The sequence below is a fragment of the Helicoverpa zea genome, chromosome 7, assembly GCF_022581195.2.
Source record: "Helicoverpa zea isolate HzStark_Cry1AcR chromosome 7, ilHelZeax1.1, whole genome shotgun sequence".
Lineage (NCBI taxonomy): Eukaryota > Metazoa > Arthropoda > Insecta > Lepidoptera > Noctuidae > Helicoverpa > Helicoverpa zea.
In genome coordinates, this window is record NC_061458.1 from 10,858,846 (window position 1) to 10,884,363 (window position 25,518).

A 25,518-nucleotide genomic window follows, 5' to 3' on the forward strand; every position below is an offset into this window, starting at 1 on the left:
GTGTCTTTACCTATAGTTATGTAGTTCTCCGCTAGATGGTTCTAAGCGTTTCGTTTCAGACGTTTTAAGGAGATGGGTAGTTTGAAGATTGTTAGTTGATAACTGAATCATCGCATATCACAGCATCCAAAGAGATTCCTATGATGACATCTCTTCTACGGTATTGATATCAGCCTCAAGATGTCTGATGTTGACCACTGTTGTAACGGAAAACATTTCAAGAAAAGCTCCTATTCTCTAGCTTGATTCTGTGACGTACTAAGGTATGTACTAACACCCACCTCAAGTGTTGAACAGCTGAGTTTTAATGAATTGAACAGAATCTTATTATAAACTGTTATCTATGTATTAGACTTTCAGGGGCCCGATTCTCCTAAGTTAATAATGTCAAAATCGAATAGAAATCGAATCGCAATATGATCGCAATAGCAGTTTTAACCATATCGGGCATTCTGCTACTAATAAAATACCAATCGTTTTCGATTGACATTTGATTGGTGTGCGATTGGTCTGCTATTTTGGTGATTTTGGTCTATACGGTAGTTTGCTGTACAATCATTTTGCAATCGTAAATCATTTGTAGACAAAATGATTCATTATTGAATGACAGAAAAGGATAAAAACGTTTATTTCAAAGAAAAAATAGCGGAATGCCACGACTACGCTTCAATCGTAATCGAGTCGGAATCGGATCTCAGTCGAATCGAGTCGAACGTCAATCGTATGTCGCTTAAGTAAAATTAGGAGAATCGGGCCCCAGAGCTGGCTGCTTGCCGGTAAACGCCGGGTGATGCGAAGAACAGAGAAGCCACTCGATGTTAGTCAGTCTAATACAGAACGATGTTATGTAGCTGTTTTGAGGAGTCAATGACAGGAGTGCGTCGTCATCGAGGACCTGTCTTTGTCTGCTAGGGCGCATCACCCGCAGCGTCACAACAGACGCTGTGTACGCGGCCGCGATTCAGCGCCCCTAACCGCCACCGCGGGCTGAAGGCCGGCCAGTATCGCTCAGCCCGCCATCGGCTTCGCCACCCCGATTCCCGAGTGCCAGTTACACCACTGTGAGGCGGCCGTACCACGCCGCTTACTAAAAATAACCGCGCGCCGCTCAGTACCGGCGCAACTACCGCGCGCGTCGCCCGCTGCGCCCGCGACTCGCAACCATGGCGGAGACTATCGAGGAGACATACGAGAGCGCGGTCACCCGCAAGGTGGTCCGCACCAGCCTCAAGATAGAGGAGGTGAGGATCGACACTCGACAGTTTTATGTAACGACGCCCGCGCGACACAAATATAGCCGGCGCGCGCATGTCGCGACGCCAGCGCCGCACCTGCTCACATAACCGATAACACGCTTGACAGTGAACACAACGTAAACACCAGCTCCTGCCGCGCCGCGCACTGCGCCAGACCCGTCGCCTGTCATTCACCTACCACACAATGCTCCTCTTCTAACGCTCTTCCTCTCTTTATTACGGCTGTCTGACGACAGACAGCCGGATGCACCAAAGTATTCCGGGAACACTTTCGAACTCGATGGCCTACTGTTACTCCTAAACCCTATGTTGGTGTGGTTCAAGTGGATGACAAGCGAAGGTCCGATGATGCCTACGTCAGTGTGGAGGAAGTGCGCGCGCGATGCGCCACTTACAATATTTGTGGCAATCGGCGATGTAAATAGAACGGGCGGTTGAATGAAAATTTCCGTGCCCACCTTGACGCGTGTGCATCGACCTGTCTCGTACATGACCACTCCACGTGTGACCTTGCAAGACATACACAAACATGGGACACAGATACACAATGAACACAACACACACAGATAGGTACATACACTTTCTATCATTCACAGACACCACACCCTTCAGTCGTAATCGACCGAAACAAACTCAGAGTTAACAAACAACAACGGGACAGTGTGCAATGTTCTCTTTTAGAAGAAAGTGTCGTCATTAGAGATGTATTCTGGTACATGTAATGAATCTCAAGCGTGACTAATAAATTATTCTGTGTACGTGCAGCATCCGACGCCAGCATAAGTGATAGGAGCCGCTGGCGTTATCACATTCCATCTCAGCAACAATGGATGTCTGTCGGATCTGTCGCGACTACTGTTCGTTTCCAAAGCGCAAAATCCAATGGAAAAACGCGCCGTGGCATATTTTCGTCTTGGCTCCCATCCTAGTTTATCTGCTACATTACGATGTTTATTCACAATACAAATGCTAGCATTAATGTGTGCGTCCGTACTACTTGTGTTTAGGTCTTTACAGTTGCTTTAGGAGCAAAACCGATGTATGTAGGTACCTGACTGCATGCATACAGTCGTAAACATAATAATGGGACACTTTTAGGAACGAACTTTGGTACACCACCAGCGGGAACTTGATGTTCCACTTCCTGAAAGCATGAAACAGTTTTTATGTAGGAGCGGTTCTTAAACAGTGGTCTGGCAGTAGGTATAGTGCGTGTGTTTATTTGACATCACTGTCCTTGCATACCTGACTCAAGAGATTGAAAATATTTGGATGAATATTTTGGCAAATGGCGTTGTTTTTTCTCAAAGATCGATTATGTTAAGCGCATCAAAAGGATGGTATTAAACTGTAATGATGAATGACGAACAGCTGTGCGACAGCATCTCACAAGTCACAAGCTAAGTTCAGAAATAAGTTTGAGTTAATTCTGTAAGCTCGTCATGTTTCTCAGCTTCATATCTTTGTAAGCATCGTGTGTTCGGGATGACAAAAAGCACTAATGCACTCTGAATGCCAAATGCCAATTTCTTTGCTCTGTGGCTTTCTCAGTATTATCGAAGGAACGCAAAACATTCGGCTGCGTCACAGCAGACGTAGCTGCAGCTATCTAACACAATACCGAAACAAAAAACAAGATATCCATCAAAATATTTACCGGGAATCTAATTAAACACAACACACAACGCTTGCACTTTTTGAGCGAAATTTATTTTTCCTCATGTCTGGATTTGAAATATGTTTTTAAAACTAGGCTAACCGCCGCCAGAATATTCTTCACATTGCAGGACACAGACTAGGATAGAAATAACAACCCATAAAAAAACTATGAAACGAATAACATCTGCGTTGTAGAAAAAACATGAGTTTGGGACCGTTGAGCTAAGTATTGGATCTAAGATTTTATTTAATTAATTTAATGGCATGTTTAGCTAAGCGGAGTCTTATTATTCAATGAATATATGAAGTTAGTAGCTAATGCTATATACCAACCATATCTCTGTTATTGTTAGTTATAAAGATTTCCCATAGTTATACATTTAAAGCAATTTATCTAAAGGAGACTGCAACAACTTAGCTATTCATGCTAAGTTGTTGCAGTTCCTTCATTAGCCAAATATCGAAACTAAAATCTTTCATGAAACTGCGTACGAGTATTTTGATTTTGTAACGTTTAATTAGTGCTGCACGCTCGAATTGCGTTTCTGAGAACATGGTGGGCGTTTATGATAACATGTGGGCAATTATTTGGGGCCCGGCCGGCCGTGTTTTGGTACTTGACGATTTTACCACAAGGCTTACGTCGTTACTACAATACTGAATCGGTTTGTTATGTATTGATTTTGTTATTTGCTTGGTTGTGGGAAATAACTAAAATAGTAGAAACTTTTCCAAGTGTCAATTTCCCGCTATGCTAAAAAGCCGGTCTTTCCAGAGAAGTTTAGGATATGCTAATAACTGAATCGGATCCCATTTATCATCTTTCTTATCTCTTGCTGCTGGGCACTGGTCTTTCTCCGAGCCTTTTTCCAAAACTATGTTGGGGTAGGCTTCCAGTCTAATCGGATGTAGCTGAGTACCAGTGTTTTACAAGGAGCGACTGCCCTATCTGACCCCCAGTTACCTGGGCAACCCAATACCCCTTGGTTAGACTGGTGTCAGACTTACTGGCTTCTGACCATCCGTAACGACTGCCCGTAACGACGGCCCTGGTCTCTTCTCTCAAACAAACAGAGACAGAATATTTGGCGATTCAGTAAAATTACCAACTCCACTACTAACTTCGATAAAATTGCTATCAAATCGGTTCAATTTTAATGGGGAGAACTGAACCATTTTGGACCTCTGCAGTTGCTATGAAAGTAGTAGACAATTGAGAAATTACTTCCAAACTTATCAATACAGTAACTATCAAAGAGCATTATAATAATGTAATGCCCACTAAGTGAAACCTATCTGAAAGCTGTAAAGTTTTTATCAGCCCCTCGTCACACCTCATTACTTATCACCCAGTTATCCACTTGTCATGGCAAATGATTGCTGACAACTAGAGTGTTAACATGGGAAAATTAGAAAATAACAACAAAACACATTCAGGTAATGTTCTGTGTCTACATTAGCCTTATATAAGTTTCATGCCTTAGAATTTTCTGGAAAGCTGCAAAACTTCTTAAAAGTTGATGAAATAGTACATTTTCTTATTTTCCCTATAGTTTTCCCGAAATAAATCCATTCAGTAAACAACTTGTTGTGATAGTAATGCTTGGAATTAGTAGATCAGGTACTTCACTTTATTAATGGGGCAACAAGAAGATGTATTATTATATCAGTAGTAAACAGTCCACAAGACACAACACAAGCTGACTATAATATTAATTGAAAATGTCGCTATCCGTACACGTAGGGGAGGAAATACCCGTGACTCACGTACGGGGGAACAGTCGCTAGTATATGCCCTTTCCACCGTGGGCGAACCACTCTACGGATGTGACGCCAAGCCTTGTCCGTCACAATGAGTAGGAACTTATGATAAATTAGATCAAGAAGTTTAGTTGAGGCATTTGAAGCTGTTAACCTCCTGGCTATATTCGAAGAACTTTCATGTTTTTTTATGAAAAAATCTGAACAAAGTATCTTCTTCAGTAGTCCGCATTCAATTCAAAATAATTTCACTTTCGATTTGTTTAAGAATCGTCACGTGTAAAAGATATTTGAAATCTCTACAAAACTAATTTATCTTCATTCGAAGAAGGCAAAAGTGCGCTCAATTAGGTAAAAACAGGATCAAATCCTTTTGAGGGACTGAGTTGCAGGTCGCAGTACCGAAGCAGTTTGTCTAAAAGACACATTACCTACTGCACGATAGTTGTAGAATCCATTTTTCTATATTCTTACGAAAATTAACCATAGCTACGTATATTTTTCCGTAAAGGTGATCCGAAACAACGGCTTTCAGCTTATCTTTTAAGGCTAAAAGGGCGTGAGCTATTGTGTCACTGCATTAACACTCCACCAAAAAGCTAACAGCTTTGTACAGACAAGAACACAACGTTCAAGGTTCAACAAAGCAATCTCCATCCCATGAGAGTAGTAAATATCTTTATTGACGGACAAGTTTGTTTGGCGAACATTGTGCGCGTTTGAAGATCCAAGCCACGCAAATTGATTCATTAGTAAAGCGTTAAATATGGTGTTTTGTGTCCCGGATTGTGTATATCCGTCAAATGTAATGAACGTGGGTTAAATAGGCCATATTTGTTGACTAAACAGTACCTAACTGTATTAAGAGCATTGTGTTTGATGAAAATGATAAACTAGATATCAATAAATTACTTGTAATACCTACCTAAGTAAATTATGTACATAGAATAATTTCGCAAAATCGAATGATCATTCTCACTATCGTCGAGAGCGCATGCACTGTTGTTGCGATGTTAACTATCTTAATGATAATTTTCATTTGCAATACCGACTGCCAATAATTTCCCAAGCACTTTTGTTCACGATAATATTTGTAAATTACACAAAGCGTATTCATATGATTTGCTGTTCAATGTTTTCTTAATTCTTAGCTAGTTTCAGAACTAATCGTATTCAGTGTGAATGTTCTCTATTAACGTATCTTTACAGTTAATGATGTAAAATTCAAATAAAAACCAAATTAAAATTTAAGATGTTTTTCTGAAAAAAGTAATAAATTCCATTTCGTTACGCCTAGCGTGATCTGTATCATCACTCTAATCTTCACAAGAAAATGTTTTTGTCAGTGTGTTCGTTTAACAGAGCACAATTTCCCAAAATGTCTTAGCAAATGGTCCAAATAAAATTGTACAAGATTTACTAGTTTAGTGACACAAATTCCTTGCGACGAGTTTTTGCGACTTTTCGTATTAGGCCGTCGGTCGGAAACTGTGCAAGGTTTGCAATACAGCCATAAATGGTAATGCGTCCCTCTGCTCTCGAATCAAACGCTAAAGACTCGAGAGTGGAACAACTGTTCGGGAACATTGCCAAATGTGCGATTTTGCTTAATTGACGAGCACGGAACATCCCGTTCGTTTGATCGCGCTCCAGCGCACGCTTGCCCGCCATTACACATGGTATAAAACATGCTTTACTGCGAACAAAATGTATGGCTTGTCATTGTGCATACAAGATATTCTAGAAGATTTTGATCGCAGGTTAGGGTTGTTGAACGTAAATTAGCGTGGTGAGTTTAATTTTATCCATGCGTCCATCATGCATTCGACGGGCGATCGTCGATCGGGTCAACGTCAAGTCGCGGAAGCCGTTGCGGCACGGTTGGGTCGCGAAGCGCGAAAATGGAACGCAGCGGATATAATTAAAACTGTACGGACAAATCGTTGGCGGGGGATTAACGCGCGAATTCGGTCAGCCATTGCTCGCCCAGCGATGTTTTCAACGCCTGTTGTCCAAGTGACACTAAATATGCTGACTGGGACAAAAAATTGGCCCATTTTGACGAACTGGATTTGTCGCAAAGAAAACAGATTTTAACAACATGTTCTACAAGTACACATACTGGATTAACCCACAAACATGAAAACGTATTTCAACGTGTGGTGAAATATGTTGTTTTGCTAGTTTTGCCTCTAATCGCTACACGAAATCTAGACGCTTTACGAATATGAATTTGTAAATTGCTTATTCAACGTGACCATATTTGCCCTCAAATCGACTGAGTACGTGCCCGTATCTATTTATTCAGGCACGAACAGTTCTCATAACACTTCGGTTCAACATAATGTTACTAAATAGCACGTCAATCTGCACACTTTTACTAATCTAGCTATAAATTAAGGCGTCAACTACACGAGAAAATGAAGAGAGCACCGTGCATAATTTGTCAAATTATTTTGCTCTAATAAACCGCTCTAGTTTCGTTAAGGTCGACGCGGCAGTTAATATCTGAAATGCACGCGACTTTATAGAAAAACTTCAGAGAACTGACATTTACTCGATAAAATAGTCGAAAAAAAGATCATGAGTGTCTTGACACATTTATGGAAACACGTTTATGGTCGACCGTAGCTTTGAAGAATATTACAAATACTTTTTGTATTATGATTGAATAATTTTATCTGAATATTCTGAGTAGTCGGTCTTTGCTTAGATTCGGAACACAAAAAATTAAAAGCACACTAGGGCTAATATTTACATATTGATATTTATTTGAAAAACACTTCCATCACATTTCTCTTATCTTCAAAAAGCCTGATAAAATGTTGAATATTGCTCGATAAATTCCTGTAAATTTTCCTTTAGTCTTGTATTAACTTGAAAATAGCTGTTATTGTCCATAAATATCAATAAGATAGAATAGTTATCCTTGCTAATACTGAACATAGGTACATAATTTTATTGCACGTTGTATATTGATAAGCCTTATATAGTACTCACACAACTTAGTGTTGTGCAAATATGAGTTTGTTGGGACTTTAAAAGTACGATGAGGTAAACATGGCTTTTAAGCCTAAACGTTTCAAGAAATAAAGTTTCTATTTTGTACACTGAAAAATAAAACAACATCATCTGTGACCTAAATATATAGAAAATAGACAAGAAGCATCGACACGCGATTTTCGCTAAAATGTTAATAGGTTCTTTGACACCGATAAAACTTAATTCAATGTCAACATAGTGTCGGGCGGAGCCAGGACGCTTCTGTTTCTAATTTTCACAAATTATAAATATGCATTCATTTTCAATGTACCTACATTATTTTTACAATCTTCAATACGTCCAAATATCAATACGGTGAAGTTTTTATTCAGAGCCATTTCATGATCTGTTTTTCAATATGATATTGCTTGTGACAAAAGTGTACCCAAGTGTAGGAAAATTTGGTTTCCGTAATTCATATTTTCACCTATAAGGTTTTCGAAATTTATTTCTCTGTAAATCTTTCTGGCCGAGCTGAAGTCGATGCACTTTTGTACCAACGTAGAGCACAATAATCTTTATTTATATACCTGCCTAGATACGTCATAACCGCTTTTGTAAATCATCCTTGCATGGCCTGGATCCAAATAATACAGGTGATCGACACACAAAAGTGTTAAATGTTTGTAAACAACATCACTTTCCGATTGTCTTGTTTTCCACTTTCTCTCCTGATTTATTTCTTCAAACATCACGAAATAAATGTTTCTTTTGTGCTTACTTTGTGTGTTGAAATGATCTAGATTTCAAATAAATAAATAGGTCTGATATAATAAAGTTTGTCATAAGCAGATCAAACAACGTAAATTTTTCTAACTGTTTTTTTTTTTTTGTGATCGGCTTTCTTAATATTTCCAATGGAATTCTAATAGATATACATGGCTCTGAATATATGCTAAAAACCACTAACGTATTTCTTCCTTTATTAGAGGCAAAATAATCCCGAGCATAGACCTTAATCTAGCCTTGATGTCTTAGCAGTCATAAGTTGGTCATTTTTTAGCCTCAGCCATGAGGCTCAGCCTCAGCCAGAGTTTATGTAGCTTTTTGTCTACAAACGTGCATTGACTTACTTATTTTATCAAATTCAACTGCAGATTCATTCCACATTCATAATATCGTGAATTCAACCAGGACTCTCTATCCCTAGAACTCTAATCTCGAATTTAACTTTTCAGGGCCAAAATGTTATAAAATGTTTTATTTCGAGAACTTTTACTACGAAATAACTTCTCAATGTTGTCATAACCAATAACAGATAACATGTTTATCTATTTCGTGTATTGCAATACATTTACAAAGTACGAAGATGAAAAACGAGGTGCGACGGTTACAGAAATAGCCGTCGCGACGCTCCCGTCTCCAATGTCGAGGTGATATGCATTGTGCGTACGATCCCGAATCACGGTATTACGAAAAACTCTTTTCTCACGACCATAGAGCTTTGGTTACGTCACTTTTTTCTGTTATGTTAGAGTTCATGGAGGATGTGGTGACGTGGAGTTTTGTTTGTGGTTATGTAATTTCGAAGATGGAATGGTTTCGTTTCATGGATTCGAAGATGTTTTTCGGTAGAAATTACAGTTCGAAAGAGAGAATTTTATGAGCATCGCAGATCATGTAATACATACATCTTAATTTTAAGTTTCTTATGGTTTTAAATGTAATCATTTAGTGAGAGAAAATTAAATGTTTGTCTTATGAGGCAGATTTGAAATATAACTGAAAAAATACTGTTTTTCATTTTACTAAAATTCATAAACTTCTCTTTTGGAAATTCTTCAGTAAGAATATAAAAAGCTATGTTGTTGTATCCATAATTATTTTGAGTGCGACACGCCCAAAAGCTCTGAAGCTTAATTTATTAAAAAAGTATTTTGTTCACACGTTTCGGTCATTGGCATCCGAGTTATATGCAGCCGTCCATGTATCGACTTTTTAATGAGTGTTACTCATCTTCATTAATAAACAAAATATTTTTCAAAAATAGTCTTGACTTTGAATGAAAATCACGGAAACGTGTCTCTAATGTAGTGTTGTGCACTGTAAGGACAGATTGTCAACAGATCATATTGTAGAGTACCGATTGCAATCAATGTTTATTGCACCAGGACTCGAATATGTGAATAAATATTCATTACAAATAGTTTAAAGTCACACGTAAGGTCATTGGCACGTGAGCAATGCTATCCCAAATACTTCCGTGCTTCCTTTAAAGTGATTTAAACCGTTCACACATATAAATAGTCGGGCTTCGTCCAAAAATAGCCTAAACGTTAGTCTTAGTAATAAATTGTGTGTTTTTTTCTTTTGTTGTGCTTCGAAAGTGGGACGTTGACTTGAAATATTTACGTTAACAGTTCGATACTCTATCGATGACATACGTTTCGGAGAATATCTACAAAAGCATAGACATCATTTAGAAATTGTGTCCAGTTGTTGCTGGCTTGGAGAATATATTTTGAGTTTAGAATTTCATTTATTCTTGTGGGACCTTCTAGGAAAGTCTTTTCAGATTGACAAATAGGTATCTAACTTGCTATATGCTTGGACCATGAACCATGCTTTTACAACTTAGATTATCGAATCTCTATAGAACCTATATACACCAACTACATAAGTATTTTAAACAAATCACAATAGCGTTTTACTATCGTGTGAAAATGCTGTTTAATTTCTAAGTAAAGAGGAGAAAGGACCATAGAACAAGTTTTCTCAAAAGACGTTTTATTGTCCCATCACTCATTGTTTGTGGTTGGCGACGACAGTAAAATGTGTGTGTATGATTTTACTCTGTAAGACGAAAGTTATGTCGCTGAGCTTTATAAATGACTCGCATTATGACCAATAACAGCTTACCTATATACATAATAAGATAAAAGCAATCTGTAAAATTAATGTTAATAAGTACCTACTTACAACTTTTTCTACTTCAATAGGTACCTACCTAAGTAGTTTTGAATAGTAGAACCTAACATACCTAGGCGAATTGGTATCGCGAGAGATCATGCAAAAAAAAGAAAATCGATCATGCTTCGTTACAAAAGTGAAAGAATACGGAAAAGTAACAATTTCATTTGAAAGTAAAACTAGAGCGATGAGTGTGAATGATCTTATAAATAATTGCGTCCTACAAACATTTTTATTTCGATTTTTGTGGAAAAATGCTTTACGCTCCAATTGAAACTGCCATTTATATTCTATAGATGCGGTTTATTCATATTATTTTATTTACTAACCTCGTTGGTATCTATTTTAAAAGTATGGTGTTGTTATTTTGTATTTGTAGGCCGATGATGTCATTTTCCTATTCAATTTACAATGCATATCTATGCATAATGAGGAGTACATCCTGTGCACTCAGACCGCAATACTGCTGTTAATTAGTGACTAAGTGGTACAAGGAGTCCATAACTGACTAATGTATTTTATTGATTAAGCCCCGGTTCAGGAAAATGGTGAAGTGTCTTTACTTCAATTTATAAGGAAAGTGAAAAGATTCGGATACTAAAGCTTCTATGCAATCCTCGTTATTGGTTAATTTCTGATTTTTAAATGATATAGGTAGGTATAAAGGGTGTGTCGTTCACAATCACATTAAATCCTATCGCATATACTTTATGATATTCTATGGCGAATTGTAAAAAAAATAACCTAATCCATTCAGTGGTTTAACCACAGGATTCATTTTTCGTTTTTATAATTTACAACATCATGTGTAAAGCAGAGGTAAAGTTAGGAGTATCGAATGTTTTGATCAGTTGACAGCTGTCAGTTTTCAAGGGAGAATTTCAGTTGTTTGTAGTGACTGACTTTTATATGGTGTTCTAATTTTCGCACATTTTTATTGTATTTACTTTGTTTGAAAAATTCATTTTTTTATTTTTACGTATTTTTCTTTTTTCTTTGTGTTAATCGTCATATTTTAACCAGTACATTAACGCATTTAATTTAAGGTGATTGTGAACGACACACCTGATATGTTGGAAGTCTAGATTCTTACATACGAAACTTTTAGCATCATTGTCTCAGTATGGAGATGGTCAGCTAAGATCTATAAAGTCTAGATTCATTCGCGATTAAGTAGGAACATTTGAACTACATACGTCCACAGGGATTCTTACTGAAGAAACCCATGATAAGTTCCAAAGACTTTCTAACACTCCCTAAGATGCCTAATGAGTGCTAAAGAGTTATCGTGCGTAAAGTAATGTGCGACCTAATTGTGACAAGCTGTCGTGCTGCATGACTCACGCGCGGGTCGTCGGACTGCTCGTAAACGTATTAGGGGAGGCGTGGAAACGCGCCGTAACACATTTGAAGTTACCAACAGGGAGTGACGGGATAGGTTTCTTTGAAAAGAAAAGCAATGGTTTCTGGGAAATCTTGAGTCAGATTCATTTGAAATATGGTAAAAAAATTGATGGCTAATATGAACAAATAAAAACATTACAATGTACCTAGTCGTTTAAAGACTTTCGTTACATGAAATTAAAACATGCGTCTTAATATTCCTTCATAATATCATAGTCTTGGTCGGTTAAGCGTCTAATGGATAGTTAATGGACCGGTCAATATCATATTATATCTATTAAATAATTATAAATAAAGTCAGTAGACCCTTAAATTGTGACTGTGAGATCGCGAGAGTTTAATTTACGTCAATTTAGGTACTGACACTGGAAACAAAAGCCTAAAGAAAAAAGAATACCTAGATGACTATTTTAATCGAAAACGCTATCACAAGATAATTGAACATGAAGTTTCTATTTGAGATATTGCTAAAATACCTTCGTACTAGATGAGACATGAGCGTTCGAAGTATTTTTGGCAAACCGTCTAGATTGGCGCACATTTCATAACATTATTAATCTTACTGCGACGGACACTGGTCTCTTAATGAGCCGACGACAATCATATCGGTGTTACTGCATTATGAGAAAAAATATGATGAATATGTTGCATTATTTAATTTCATTTTCCAGATTAAAAAAGCTTGCCTTAAATTATGACATTATATTTACTTACGTCCATCTAGTTTTGCCGTTACTACATAAATTCGGCTGCTTCTGAAATAATATGAATGTAAGATCAAAAACTTAGCAGAACAGGTTTGGGATAAATGTAAAAAAAAAAACAGTATTGCAATTTCAAATGCAAAAGTTCCATGATTCACGCCTTAAATCTGAAACGGTATTAGGAGCTCTAATTTCACAGATTCAAATGGAAAAACATAAATCATTTACCTCTAGCTACAAAAAGTCAAGCAATTCATCTCGTGCAAGTATGGGCATTGGGCTAATCCTAACGGTTGCCGAAAACGGTTAGAATCACCATTCATGGTGGTTCTCACGCAACCATATATGTAACGTAGCGGCTTAAAGTTCAACGAGTTATGACTAATAAATATTATTTTGTTTTTGGATTTAGAATAAATTGGGCCGTTATTTTGAAGGCTGATTATAATTGTTAAACTAACTCGGACAAAAATCTCTCGATAAAATACTATTAGGTACTTACTACATGATGTTTTCTATCCAACTTCTGTCAATATCTTCCCCGCATTTACTACGTGGGCGTACCCTAAACCTTATAAATAAGATAGGTACCGTTGCCTACTGTTTTCACGATCTATTTTCATCTGGCTATCACTTGCATAATGTGGCAACGAGACCAATTAACGATTAAATATGAGACGCCGCCCACCGGCCGTCCGTCACAGGGCCCAGTGTTGCGAAACGGGTAACACGGGGGCAATAACTATATCAAGACGAGTTTAAGAGATCACTTTTATTAGCTCACCTTGCTGGTAGCTTTATTAAAGTTAATTGTAGGACGTATATTCGTAGTTCACACTTGGTTATTTAGGTAACCTATATGTTTACAAAACTTCTTAAAATGCACTGCCAAATTCTTCACGCTCCGCTCATGTTCAACATATTCAATATAAATAAAGTAGTCCGGTTAGCATGTTAAAATAATCACGCCGCCACTAAAATTAAGGAAAATTAAAATGAAAACACGAAAACACAAGTTGACGCGCGAAAATATGTCATTTACAAATAGTCTGTTACAATTGGGACATTTACAAGTTTCACCTCTACGGCTGCGAAATATATGACTAGAAGATTGTGATTAAATGACCAGCAAGGCATTCAGGCATTCCGCACAGGGCCGAGGTTACATACTACCCTCTAATTCTCAGATGCACGTATAAATAAACACCTGGCGAGAACCGCTTCCTCGAACCTTGGCACAGAGAACTTGCTCAAGGAATTATTAAGATAGCCAAAGAAAACGGCTTGTAATGCTTGGTTAACCGCCACAATACTTGCGGTCGAGGTAGAAAGAAATACAGCTAGGATTTTAATGTTAATTCTAACTGTCTGGGGATTGACGATGCGTGACACGTGGTCGTAGTCATATGATTTTTTTATAAAATTCTACAATGTTTTTTTATCGCTACTTTCGATTACTGTTCATTTCATATGAGTGCGATAAGACCTATATTAATTAATTAGTTAATTTCCGCATTACCTTTAACCGTAGCTAGGTGCGAATGCAAAACAACAAACCATTGCATTGAAAACAATCTGAGGAAAAGTTTTCACCAGTTTTTACTTTCGATGCCACTGTTTTTGCCAGCTGGGTATAAAATCGATTAAAATCGGCAAATACCGCGATTTTCCCAGAACGATCATGATAATCGATAATAACAAGAGTGAAACTGTTGATGCGCAAAAAATGACAGCTCGTCGTCTAAACGTGGGCTGTGGTCTTATTTTAGTCTCTTGTTAGACAAAGTTGCGGTACTTTGGGTATATTTAGTTCACTTTCTATGAATTTCATAGTTTTTCTTGCAGTACAAATGCTATTGGAATTAGGTTTACCTACTACAGTTAGGTTTAATGCATTTCATTTCGTGACTTTTCTATGTCCTAACTTTTTATGAACAGATACGAAACGTTTGATGTTTCATTTATAAAAAGTGAGCCATATATCTTCTTCAATGTACTTAAGATTTAACGATTTTAAAATGTTCTTGTCCGACTAAAAGTTGCATGTTCAGGATTTAATTGGCATGCGAGTACACACAGTGATTTATTCTAATAGCCGTCAGTCGATCAAGCATTGACAGTCAGTTGTCAGTCATAGTTGTTTGTATTGACAAATCGGATTACACCGATGTTGATTGATATGAGAAGATCAATATCACGGCCATTCTATTTGTGGGTCAATGCTTTAATTATTTCATTAATACATGTGGACCAATTTTATTTTTGTTTGGACTTTTTCTGTAATGATCATGTCCACGTTTTAGCACACTGGGCAACGCACAACACATTTTTCAGATGAAATTAGACAACATTGTGGTTTAGATATTGTTGGTCTCAATATTATGTATTCTTTATATGATGGGATGAAGATCCCTGAGACATTTACTTGCATCGAGCGACAGAATAAATATGTCGTATACATGCTTATAATAGTAGGTACTCACTACAACGTGGAAGAGAGAATAAGAGCTACCAACACTGCAACACATAAAATAGATAATTACCTTCATATAAAGAGACTATTGATCTCCCTAGATCTACTCACTACAAAGATTATCGATAGAAAATGACTTGCTTGCTGTAATAAAGTTTGCAAATAGCTTTGAGCGATGTGGAAGACGTCAGAGTTTCTAGCGTAGTAGATACATCTCCTAATGCATTTGCGTCATTATTTTATGGTGGTAGGGTTCAAAGTTGCATACAATACTAAACTGTTAGAATCCCATAAGATCGATTCCATTCTTCATTCGAGTTACTCATGAACAAAATAAATTAAAGTGTCATCTTATGACGCCATTTCTTAAAAAAAGGTTCATGATACACTGTCTTAAGAATGGTATGAGTCAACAAAGACAAGAGTAACGGTCTCAAAAATGTTACGACGACATTAAATCAAAAACACAATAATTTCTTGGGAAACATTAAAAACGAAGTACACAAATGTGAAACCAGGTCATTGCACATAGAAAATCATAAATCTAACTTCATCAATACGACCATCTAAACTCTTTGGAGGAGACTCCTAAAAATATATAGACGATGAAATGATCTTGTCTCTGACTGATGTTTATTTTTGAGTTCTAAATACAAATAAGAGCTTTCTAGTGGGGTTCGCTGGCGGAACTAATGATAGCCATGTAAGAAGGATTCCTTTTGTTAGGTTAGCGTTAACTTTAATTAGGCAAATGCTTACTATTTATTTTTTTTATCTAACGTGAAGTAAGAACATTGTGATGTTCTCAGCGAAACATTTGGTTACTCTCATTATGAAATCATCTCAGTAATAGAATATTGAAATCATCAAAATTCCTCTCGTTTTCAGTCGTAACCTCTAGGACAAATCTGTTACGTTTTCATGACGTAATGTGTTTTGTCAAACTTTTCTCAGAATCAGCTGACGTTTCCTCAGCTTCTTTCATCGCTTTTGTTGCTGTCAGACGGCGTCACACACTTTCCGAAGTTCTAGATACTTTCGATAATTATTTTTAAAATATTCTGTTTATATTTCCACAATTTACCGTAATACACTCTTACGAGAATATTCTTCCTTCAGTAATTTTTCAAAATATAAAGCTCCATTTTTTATCTAATTGTTGATAAAAGCATAAATTATATTTAAAACTGGATTTTTCAAGTATTTTCGGAAAACCTTTCAAGCTGTGAATTCGCACCAAAGCTCAACTATTTCTTCCAGCAAACATGAAAACTGGCTAGCGCCACGCTTTGTTACATTCGCCGTCGGAAACGCTAGTTCATGCCGCGGCGGCTAGATGGCGCTGCCTGCATTAACCTACATCGATGAGACACGCGTCACTTGCAGCTGTCCGAATATAATTTACCGGACAACAGCACAGTGTGACGAAGCGCAGACAAAAATATCTTTAGTTTTATATTCCCTTTAGGGCAAACAAAGATTTTGTGTTAGTCACTTGATGAGAGGAAGTCCGAGCTTTGTAGTGGCGCTTTGTTCTATCTGATGAATTCCCATTGTGTTTATCAAATAATAACAAAAGTCTAATTTATTTTAGCTATTCTACTACCCATTTTTAATAAGGCTACATCATAACTTTTATTTTGAACATATACCTATAGGAAATCTTCTAGGTACTTTCAAAAATGTTCCTTATTAATTTTGAAAAGTTTTCTTTGAAAAGTGCGGTGGAGAAACCAATGTGTACTTAGCGAAAATCCCTGGCATTGACAACAACATTGGCATTCCTTTGCGTTCTTTAATCCGAAATGATGTTGTTATTGTTACTTATTTTAGTTATAAAAGTGTGAATCTTGGGAATGTTGAAAAAAAGTTATTGACGTGAAAGGTGAAACGTCTCGTTCAGGCCACGTGTGGGCGTGATAGAGCATTCCCCTTTGCAACGCTTATGTTTGACGAAATTATTTCAAAATATCTGTCCATCATTTTTGCTCTGCCCATCTGCACAGTTTAGCTGTGTGTCTGTATTTGAAATTGACTGGCCATTTGAGTATGGCTTGAGAGCTAGAGCTAGAAAAAAGTAGTATTTTTACCTTTAAGATTATTTATTTCAAACTTCTTCATTTATATCAAGCACTAGCTTTCGCCCGCGGTTTCACCCGCGTCCCGTAGCCGGATGGTGACAAAAATCAAACCTAAAACCTAACCTAATCTATCCTAAAACCTTCTCTCGGGTCTAAGTTACCTCCCCTCTAATTTTCAGCCAAATCGGTCAAGCCGTTTTCATGTTATGTCGTGACAACGGAAAGCGGGTTTCATTTATATATATATATCTATACATAGATAATAATTACATTAATATCAACACAAGTCACCATAAGGGTTCATGACCGCATAACGGCGATTCAATCTTTGACGAGAAGGCGATAAAAGCTATTTTGATAATGATGACTAATGACATTATTTTTAATATCTGACGTACAATTTGTACTTGCTTTAAAATTATGATAAATTCAATGTATTTTATTAGGTAAATAAAGCGATAAACGATGTGCCTTGAAGCGACATATCATACGTATCAAAAACATAAAGTGCCAAGGGTAATTTGTTCGTTTAATTTATTTATGTTTTTGTTTACATGTCTTCTCAAGGGTTTTCCTGACTCAGTTTCTAGAGAAATTACAATAACCCGACCTTGATTATTCTTCATAACAATATATTCTACATTGCAAGGCATATATTTAAAAAAAATAATGCGAAATGACTAATAATATCAAACAAGAACAAATAACAATAAAAACTTTCACGTTATTACAAGCCAGAGAATATTAAAATAATCGCGAACATTAACTGCATTAATTATAACGCCACCGGAAAACTGCACAATAAAATTTTACTATCTCTTCATGTTTATATGTATGAACATTTTCTTTGACTTTAATGTAATATTAATAAAATAAACAAAGTGTTGTTTTGTCCGCATCTCGGATGCGTGAGCGCACTGTGCGGCCTATGATTCATTCACTCCGACCATTGCCAAAAGCTTCAGACTCGACTCTAAACACAATTAAGAGATACAAGGAAACATTAATTATTTCATTTCGATGATAACTAACTAATTTACTTCCTAGTAGTCAAACAATTTTCCGATGAATGACGTTAGAAAATGCTCAATCGATAATCATCGAAAACAAATATGGATTTTATTTAATGAATCGGTTCCACCCTATAGGATTACTGTCATTACGTTCTATCTATTTATATGTAGCGCATTTAATGAATTGTTAATGAAATAAATATTATATGACAACGCTATCGACTGTTGACTTTTAAAATGTTAGTAGCAGACGGAAAAGCGAATGATTTCCGTATTTCGCAACCAAATAACCATAATACTTAAAATTGTCGACGATATTAGTATCTAAAAAAAAATTATTTATTACAATTTATGTAGGTATTTAAAAGTGTTGACTAGAGAAAAAATACATATCCAGGTACTCATAATCTTAGGAAAAAACTAGGGCATAGCTATAATTACAAGTTTAGAAGTGTTGACTTCGACTTACTATAGATATTTAAGCTTGTTGAGCTGAAATTGTCTGAAGGAAAATGACTCGAGTAACCATTGAAATAAGAACATTGAACGAAATTTTACCATACTAACATAGGTATCTACATACGTTCAAAATACATAAATCTCCACTAATGTGGTGTTAAAAGTTGTACAACTCTGCGAATTTGTCGTCGCAAGCTGACCTGGATTGGGTGACAACTCCGTACTTCCTGGAAACAAGGCTAAAAATGTTAGAAATTATGACAGTATCTATGTAAATGAAAATGTTAGTAAGTCACGGTGAACGTGGAAAACTTAAAATATTAATACTATAGCCTTAACTATCACATAAAGCACCCTTTTTATGTAGGTTCGTACTTATAATCCCTTCTAGCTTCATAAATACCTGCGTGTTATAGTTCGGCCATTCAGAGAATGCGTTCCTGACACGTCGCGATTGAACTGACGACGTAACTACATTCATTGATTATTGATATAATAATGTTGTTTTAATGCTCCTCAATTGTTAAAACGGTAAACAACCAGCAAAAATATTTTTATCGTAACTGCAACGCCATTGCAAAGTTACGTCGTCAGTTCAATCGCGACGTGTCAGGAACGCATTCTCTGAATGGCCGAACTATAACGGGCCAACCTATCCATAGACTAAAACTCGTGGCATAAAAACTTTTCGCTCCACTTCCTACCCTTTTTACACACGTGAGCACCTCAGTGACCGTCTTGTCTTGCATCACCCTACACCGTTGATACCCGTTAACTGGCTTAGCTGTTCTGAATACATCCATTGATGAAACTATTGAATATGGAGAAGGCATTTGTACGGACGCAGCCACGCACGACGTGAAACGTTGATCAATATTCGTTGTACCTAATAGCGTTATTGTAAACAGAAGTTCATTACTTTATTGATTTAATAAACTTTTGTAATGAAACGCTTGTAATCAATCACATTATTATTATAAAGGCGAAAGTTTGTGAGTGTATGTATGTTTGTTTCTAAGGTTGTTACTTACTTTATTTCTTAAACAGCTTGATACGAAGCCATGGCCATGATAAAACAAAAAACTTGATCTAGTTTCCATGTAGGTAGACTAAACAAAAATCGAATTGGTTTTTAGATCGAAAACGTGCATATAGTTTTAGTTACCTCTGTATACATATAAAGTTTTAAACGTCTTATCGCGTCATAAATACTTTGATTTACTAGTCCATTGTTTGCGTAAAACAAACTGACGCGCTTTCATAGAGAACAAACTGTTTTCGAACTTTGCGAAGGACGGAGGCAGTTTTCCAAAAATTTGGGCAGGGGCACAAGACACACATACACTCTACCTACTTACTTACTCAACACAAATGTTTTTTCATAAACACAAATCAATATTCACTAAGTTCAAAGTTTCTAGATTTGTCACATTCGTAGCTATAAACTAGTTTTCCTGCTACGACCACGTAACTGACTACGGCGTAGAGCGTAGGAAAATTATAATATTTTTAAGCAAATCCAACTGCTTAAATCAATCATAATCAAAATTGGTTACCTTACTCCTAGTGTATTGACTCTTTAAGCTTTACATACTCTTTATTATTGCGATCAAAAACAAAATTCTCGGAAAATCTTGTTGACGGTTTTGCGTTCACCTGTACTGCATCTACTTACCTACGGCTGACGAAAGCTTGGAAATTGTGACGTTTATAAACGTCGGAGGAATCTGCAAGCAGCCTTGAGTGACGCAAAATTCATTACATAATGTCTTTTGAACGGATGTGTCGTATTATTTTTAGTGCGGGTCACGGGCGGCGCCAGGTGAGGCGCTAGTGTCCTCGTCCAATGACAGGGACGTTTCCCGCGCTTTCTTTATCACCTGTCACTTTTATTTGCGGCTTTGTACATTTTTAGTTGTCTATGAACATGTATTTTTGAAATTATATTTTTAAGGTCGCCGTAACAGACAAAGAAAACTCAATGATGGGCTTTTGTTCAAAATTGTTAAAAAGGTTTTAGGTAGAAACTTAACAAATTCATGACGCAAAACTGAATTCACATAAAAACACCTACGGAGTCTAATGTTTGGGAGATATTTTGAATCTGTTGGACTACATTTCGTACAAAAATCTTCCTTTTAACTTGTTGCCAAGTTTTGTACGTCATTTGCAAAACTACAAGATCTTACAGAGCTTAATAAACACAGTCAATACATTTACAGTGTTATTTACATTGTCGTCTAAAATAAACAGAATTTAATAAACTGATGATGATATTATGGCAGTCCACAAGACAATTGCACAGTTTATGACAAATAAATGACATTTACACACTTTGCATGATGGGAATGATAAATGCAGTAATCAACGTCAGAATAACACCAACATTGGCACAATATTCGTGGCAAACTATAACTAGTCATCTCACGAGATTTTAATGACCCTTTTGACAATCGTAGTCATTCATTAGATTTAATATGGACTGTAATTGCAGGTAAGTGACCTTGGGTGACGTCACTATGGAGACGAGAGCTGCACGTGAGTACTTACTTCCTTTTGGACATGGAAACGCGAGTCGGATGTGCACGTCATGAAGTTGCACCAAGGTAATGTTATGGCAATGACACTTGCGCTCCTGAAAAAACTCATTTGGAATTGAGTTTTTATGATAATAATTTTAGTGAAGCAGAAACGTCACAAAGCCCAAAGCCCTATGTATAAAAAAAAACATTATCTAGATAAGATATACCTACGACTGATTTTGACAAGTATAATTTCGGGATACATAAATAATCGAATCAATCCCTTGCTTAACTCTATTAACCTACTTTAGTTTTACTGACCTGTATTATTGCCCTTTATTTCATAGTACTTTTGAAGAAAAAAGTGTTAACAGACAAACGGTATCCTCTCAGTTTTCAGGGAAGGTGTCACAAAAATAAAACAACATTTTCTCAATGTCCGTATTGGCATTCTGACAAAATCTGTTAATAGGAAGTACTTAGAAGTACAAATAACTACGCAATATTACAACCCTTTGTCCCTTCCTAATTGTAATGCATTTGGCCAACAAAGCGTCGGACGTACAATTAGCCACAGAATTAATTAGATTATACTGTTTATTATATCTTTTTGAATGGTAAGATTAAGATCTAAGAAGAAACGTTACGTGAATGTCCTACATGACAATTATTTTCCTGTACTTCAGGTATATTATATATTTTCCTTTATTTGCTAGTAGGGAAATCAACAAATACAGGTCCGCAACGGGGAGTCACACTAGAACGGACATAGTAGTAATGGTACAGTAGACCCCAAACTGTTGTCTTCACAATTTAGTCTGATAATGGATTTCTGTAGTCAACAGTATTGTACATTTTAATGTCCCCAGTGACTAGGTTAGTTAATTGTTCTAAAAGTCATTTCGGATGTATCCTATTGACAAATAGTGTAGTTACGTATTGTCAGTGACAACACTATTCAACACTGGGACGAGCAGTTGAAAGGTCACAGGGGCCCGTTATGAAGAATTATGATTATTACCACACACGTTTGTCAGAAACCATAAAATTAAACGGCTAACAATACAGAAATGCTCGTTATTTGTGTCACGGGACCATCCTTAAACGTATAAATAAAATAGTGTGGCGTGTCTGTAGAGAAAATGTTGGGCGTTTTGACAGATTCATACTCTGAAAGTAGTTTTGCGAACCTTTTGAATAGTTACTTTCTTTTGTCGATCATCATCATCTCAGCCAAAGGACGTCCACTGCTGAACATAGGCCGCCCCTTAGATCTCCACAGATACCTGTTGGAGGCGAACTGCTTCCAGCGTCTTCCGGCGACCTTTATAAGGTCATCTGTCCACCTTGTTGGTTGGACCTCCTACGCTGCGCTTGCTTGTCCGTGGTGTCCACTCCAGCACTTTTCGACCCCATCGGCCATCTGCTCTGCAAGCATTGCAACCTTTTGTCGATGATCCGAGGAAACTCAGGATAATCATAGGATTCAATTAATGTCCCGTATACTTTATTCACACAGCATCCGAAAGTTCAAGCAATAACAAAAACAACAACAACAGTTTCTTAGCGTTATCATTATTGCGTCAAACCATGTGACAGTTATTTGGATGATGCTTCGGAATCCATTCTTTACAAAAATAATCTGATATATAGGTACGCCAAGGACAACGGGCAACGTTCTTTTAGCCCTTGAAATCCCTTTGAAAAGTTTTATAAAAGAAAAAGAAATATAAAATACTAAGTATCAGTCTGTTGCCAAATTCACCATGACGGTTCCGGCTGAATAAATGAAACATCGTAAAAAACTAAGCATTCAAGGAATTCGCAATAAAATTGTTTAATGTTATAATTCATTTTATATCCATGCGTATTCAAAGTTGAGTTTTTATTTTTTTATCATAATCGATTTTTTGCAGTATATTTTTGGATGGTCTCAGCCTAATGGAGAAATAGATTCCCATACAATAAGGGGTGACTGGACCTCATCAAAATTATTAATGTGTCCTAGTCCTGATGGTCCTAATCAACAATGGTTCCTTAAAAGCTTTCCTCTTAGCTAGACCAATGTCTACGAACACTGTAAAAAAAATTGCGACATCTATGTACCTAAATCAATACAAGTACTTGAGAGGACCCCGGACTGGCAAACATAATGGACAATCTGACAACATAGGTCGCGGGTAGGAGCTGAACACACGGCCGCTTCCAACCAGTCAACGAGTCTGTGTTCAGCAGTGGACGTCCTGCGCCTGACATGATGATGATACAACGCAAATATAGAATATTCTCATCTAAATGAGGATGCATTTTCCTCAAAATGAAGGAAGGTGTCATCGTGTGAATTTAATTTATTCTGACAAGTCTGTCTCGTCCTTAGACTTAGGTCAGAGAATCTAATCTTTTACACGTTCCCAAGTGACATGCACTATTTCTTGGCACAAAAATTCACAATAGATTTTTTCAGTTTTTCTCATTAACTTCTTGAATTTCAGAACTGTTTCTATGTGGTACAGCTTATTCGCAAATCACATAGAACACTCGACATGGAAGAGATTTCGATCCAATTACCAATTCATGCATAAAAACCTGGAATATTTGTGAGATGACCCATAATTTATCGTGCATTACATTCTGAGCCATATTCTGATTCATGTACGGTCTATATTGTTGTATCATGTTGGGTCTAGTGATGCGACTACATTGGATAAAGGACTCTATCGATAACGATATAGCTGCTAAAGTATCGTGTGGGGCGTTAATCCCCGAAGCATGCTACAGATTTATCGCGCGCTGTTAGGAGAACCGCGTATTTATATTAAGTGGAGGAGCTGTCAGCGCCTACGCCGACGCCGCGCTGGATGGCTACATACAAAATGTATCCCACACCCAGAACACTGGATTTTACTGAGTTTTCTCTAATTAATTGCGAAAAAATATTTAAAAAAAATAATACTCAGTGCCCGATTTTATAGCTATGTAATGAGAGTTCGCGATTTTCACGAACAAAGTTCACTCTTTTCATAAATTCTATCAAAATGGCATGGATGGATATTTATTCAATTTGTATAAAAAATACGCTACGCACCAGTAGTTTACAACTTAAAATATCTAGGGGTTTAAAAACAGCTGAATATAACGAACTGCGGACATTTGCTTTGATATAAATACTTGTTTTTAATTTAGATATCATAAAAAACTCTGATGTCGAGCCAATTCTCGTAATGTGTCGGATTCGCTATCGAAATTCCACCATAAAACATAAATACGACAAATAAGACAAACCTGCAAGTGCGATTATTTGTTACGAATATGAACCGTTAGTGAGCTTAACAAAGCGTTTAAAAGTGATGTTTACAGCCAGTTTGTGTCAAAGTAAATTCTGTGAAGCATGCGCAGGAGTACACCACGATGCATTCAATAAACGGTACTTCACATAGCTGAGTAATAAATGCGGAAAATACTAATATCAATCCGGTATAATTGTGGTAAAAGGCCACCGCGACACTTAACTCTTTCGGCTAGATCGTCCAACTAATAATACGCCCGCACGTGAAATGTTTTGGCTGGTGCTTTTTGTTCGCGCCGGTTATTTCAGTTTTCCAGTAGGATTTTATACAACATCAACTCTGGCCGTCTCCGCGGTGCAGCGCCAGAAAACGCTCCTGTCGACGCTTTCCGAATATTGATTCCGTTATTGTGCTTTATCACAGCTATGGGCACAGCTCCCAGGGAACTAGAAGTACGCAACAATATCCAAGCTTAAACCGGTCTTCAAAGATAAATCAATAAAAGATAAATGAGTGATATCGACCAATTATTAGTGAAGTTCTGTGAAGTGCAGTGAATGTGTGTCAAAGGTTCCTTGGAGTTCAGTGTTGTGGGTGAAGAAGAATATAACGGCAAACATGTCGGAGTTCTTTGGACCATGGACCGACAAGGAGGACGGCGACGAGGAGGTGGTGGAGGAGACCGTGGAGACCATCACCACCACCACCACCAGGAAACAGATACCTTCAGTAAGTCCATACGAACCGTTGGCCTTGATCGTGACTCGCGTACCAGTTATATTTTTGCCTCAAAGACATAGCAACGGCAGACAGTTGCATTTAAGAACAGGTGAAGCTAAAAACTCGTTGAAACATGACATTTTAATTCCAAAATTACCTTGCTAGAAATGAGTGTGAAGGCAAATGGCGACACTTATATTTTTATTGCGTCTCGTCTGTATCATTGT

General features: G+C 37.0%; 1 protein-coding gene across 9 annotated transcripts in view; it reads left to right on the plus strand.

Moving 5' to 3' along the window:
• Positions 1 to 1,015: 1,015 nt before the first annotated feature.
• Positions 1,016 to 25,518, plus strand: part of LOC124631935 (tropomodulin-1) — a 64,855-nt gene continuing 40,352 nt past the window's right edge. For 3 of the 9 annotated variants that reach the window (XM_047166577.1, XM_047166578.1, XM_047166576.1), the window contains exon 1: positions 24,880 to 25,300. In XM_047166577.1, coding sequence (XP_047022533.1) covers positions 25,190 to 25,300 — 111 coding nt within the window. In that variant the 5' untranslated portion in view covers positions 24,880 to 25,189. Of the gene's footprint in view, positions 1,242 to 24,875; positions 25,301 to 25,518 lie in introns of those variants that run through there. The other 6 variants (XM_047166572.1, XM_047166573.1, XM_047166574.1 and 3 more) reach the window with 5 other exon arrangements.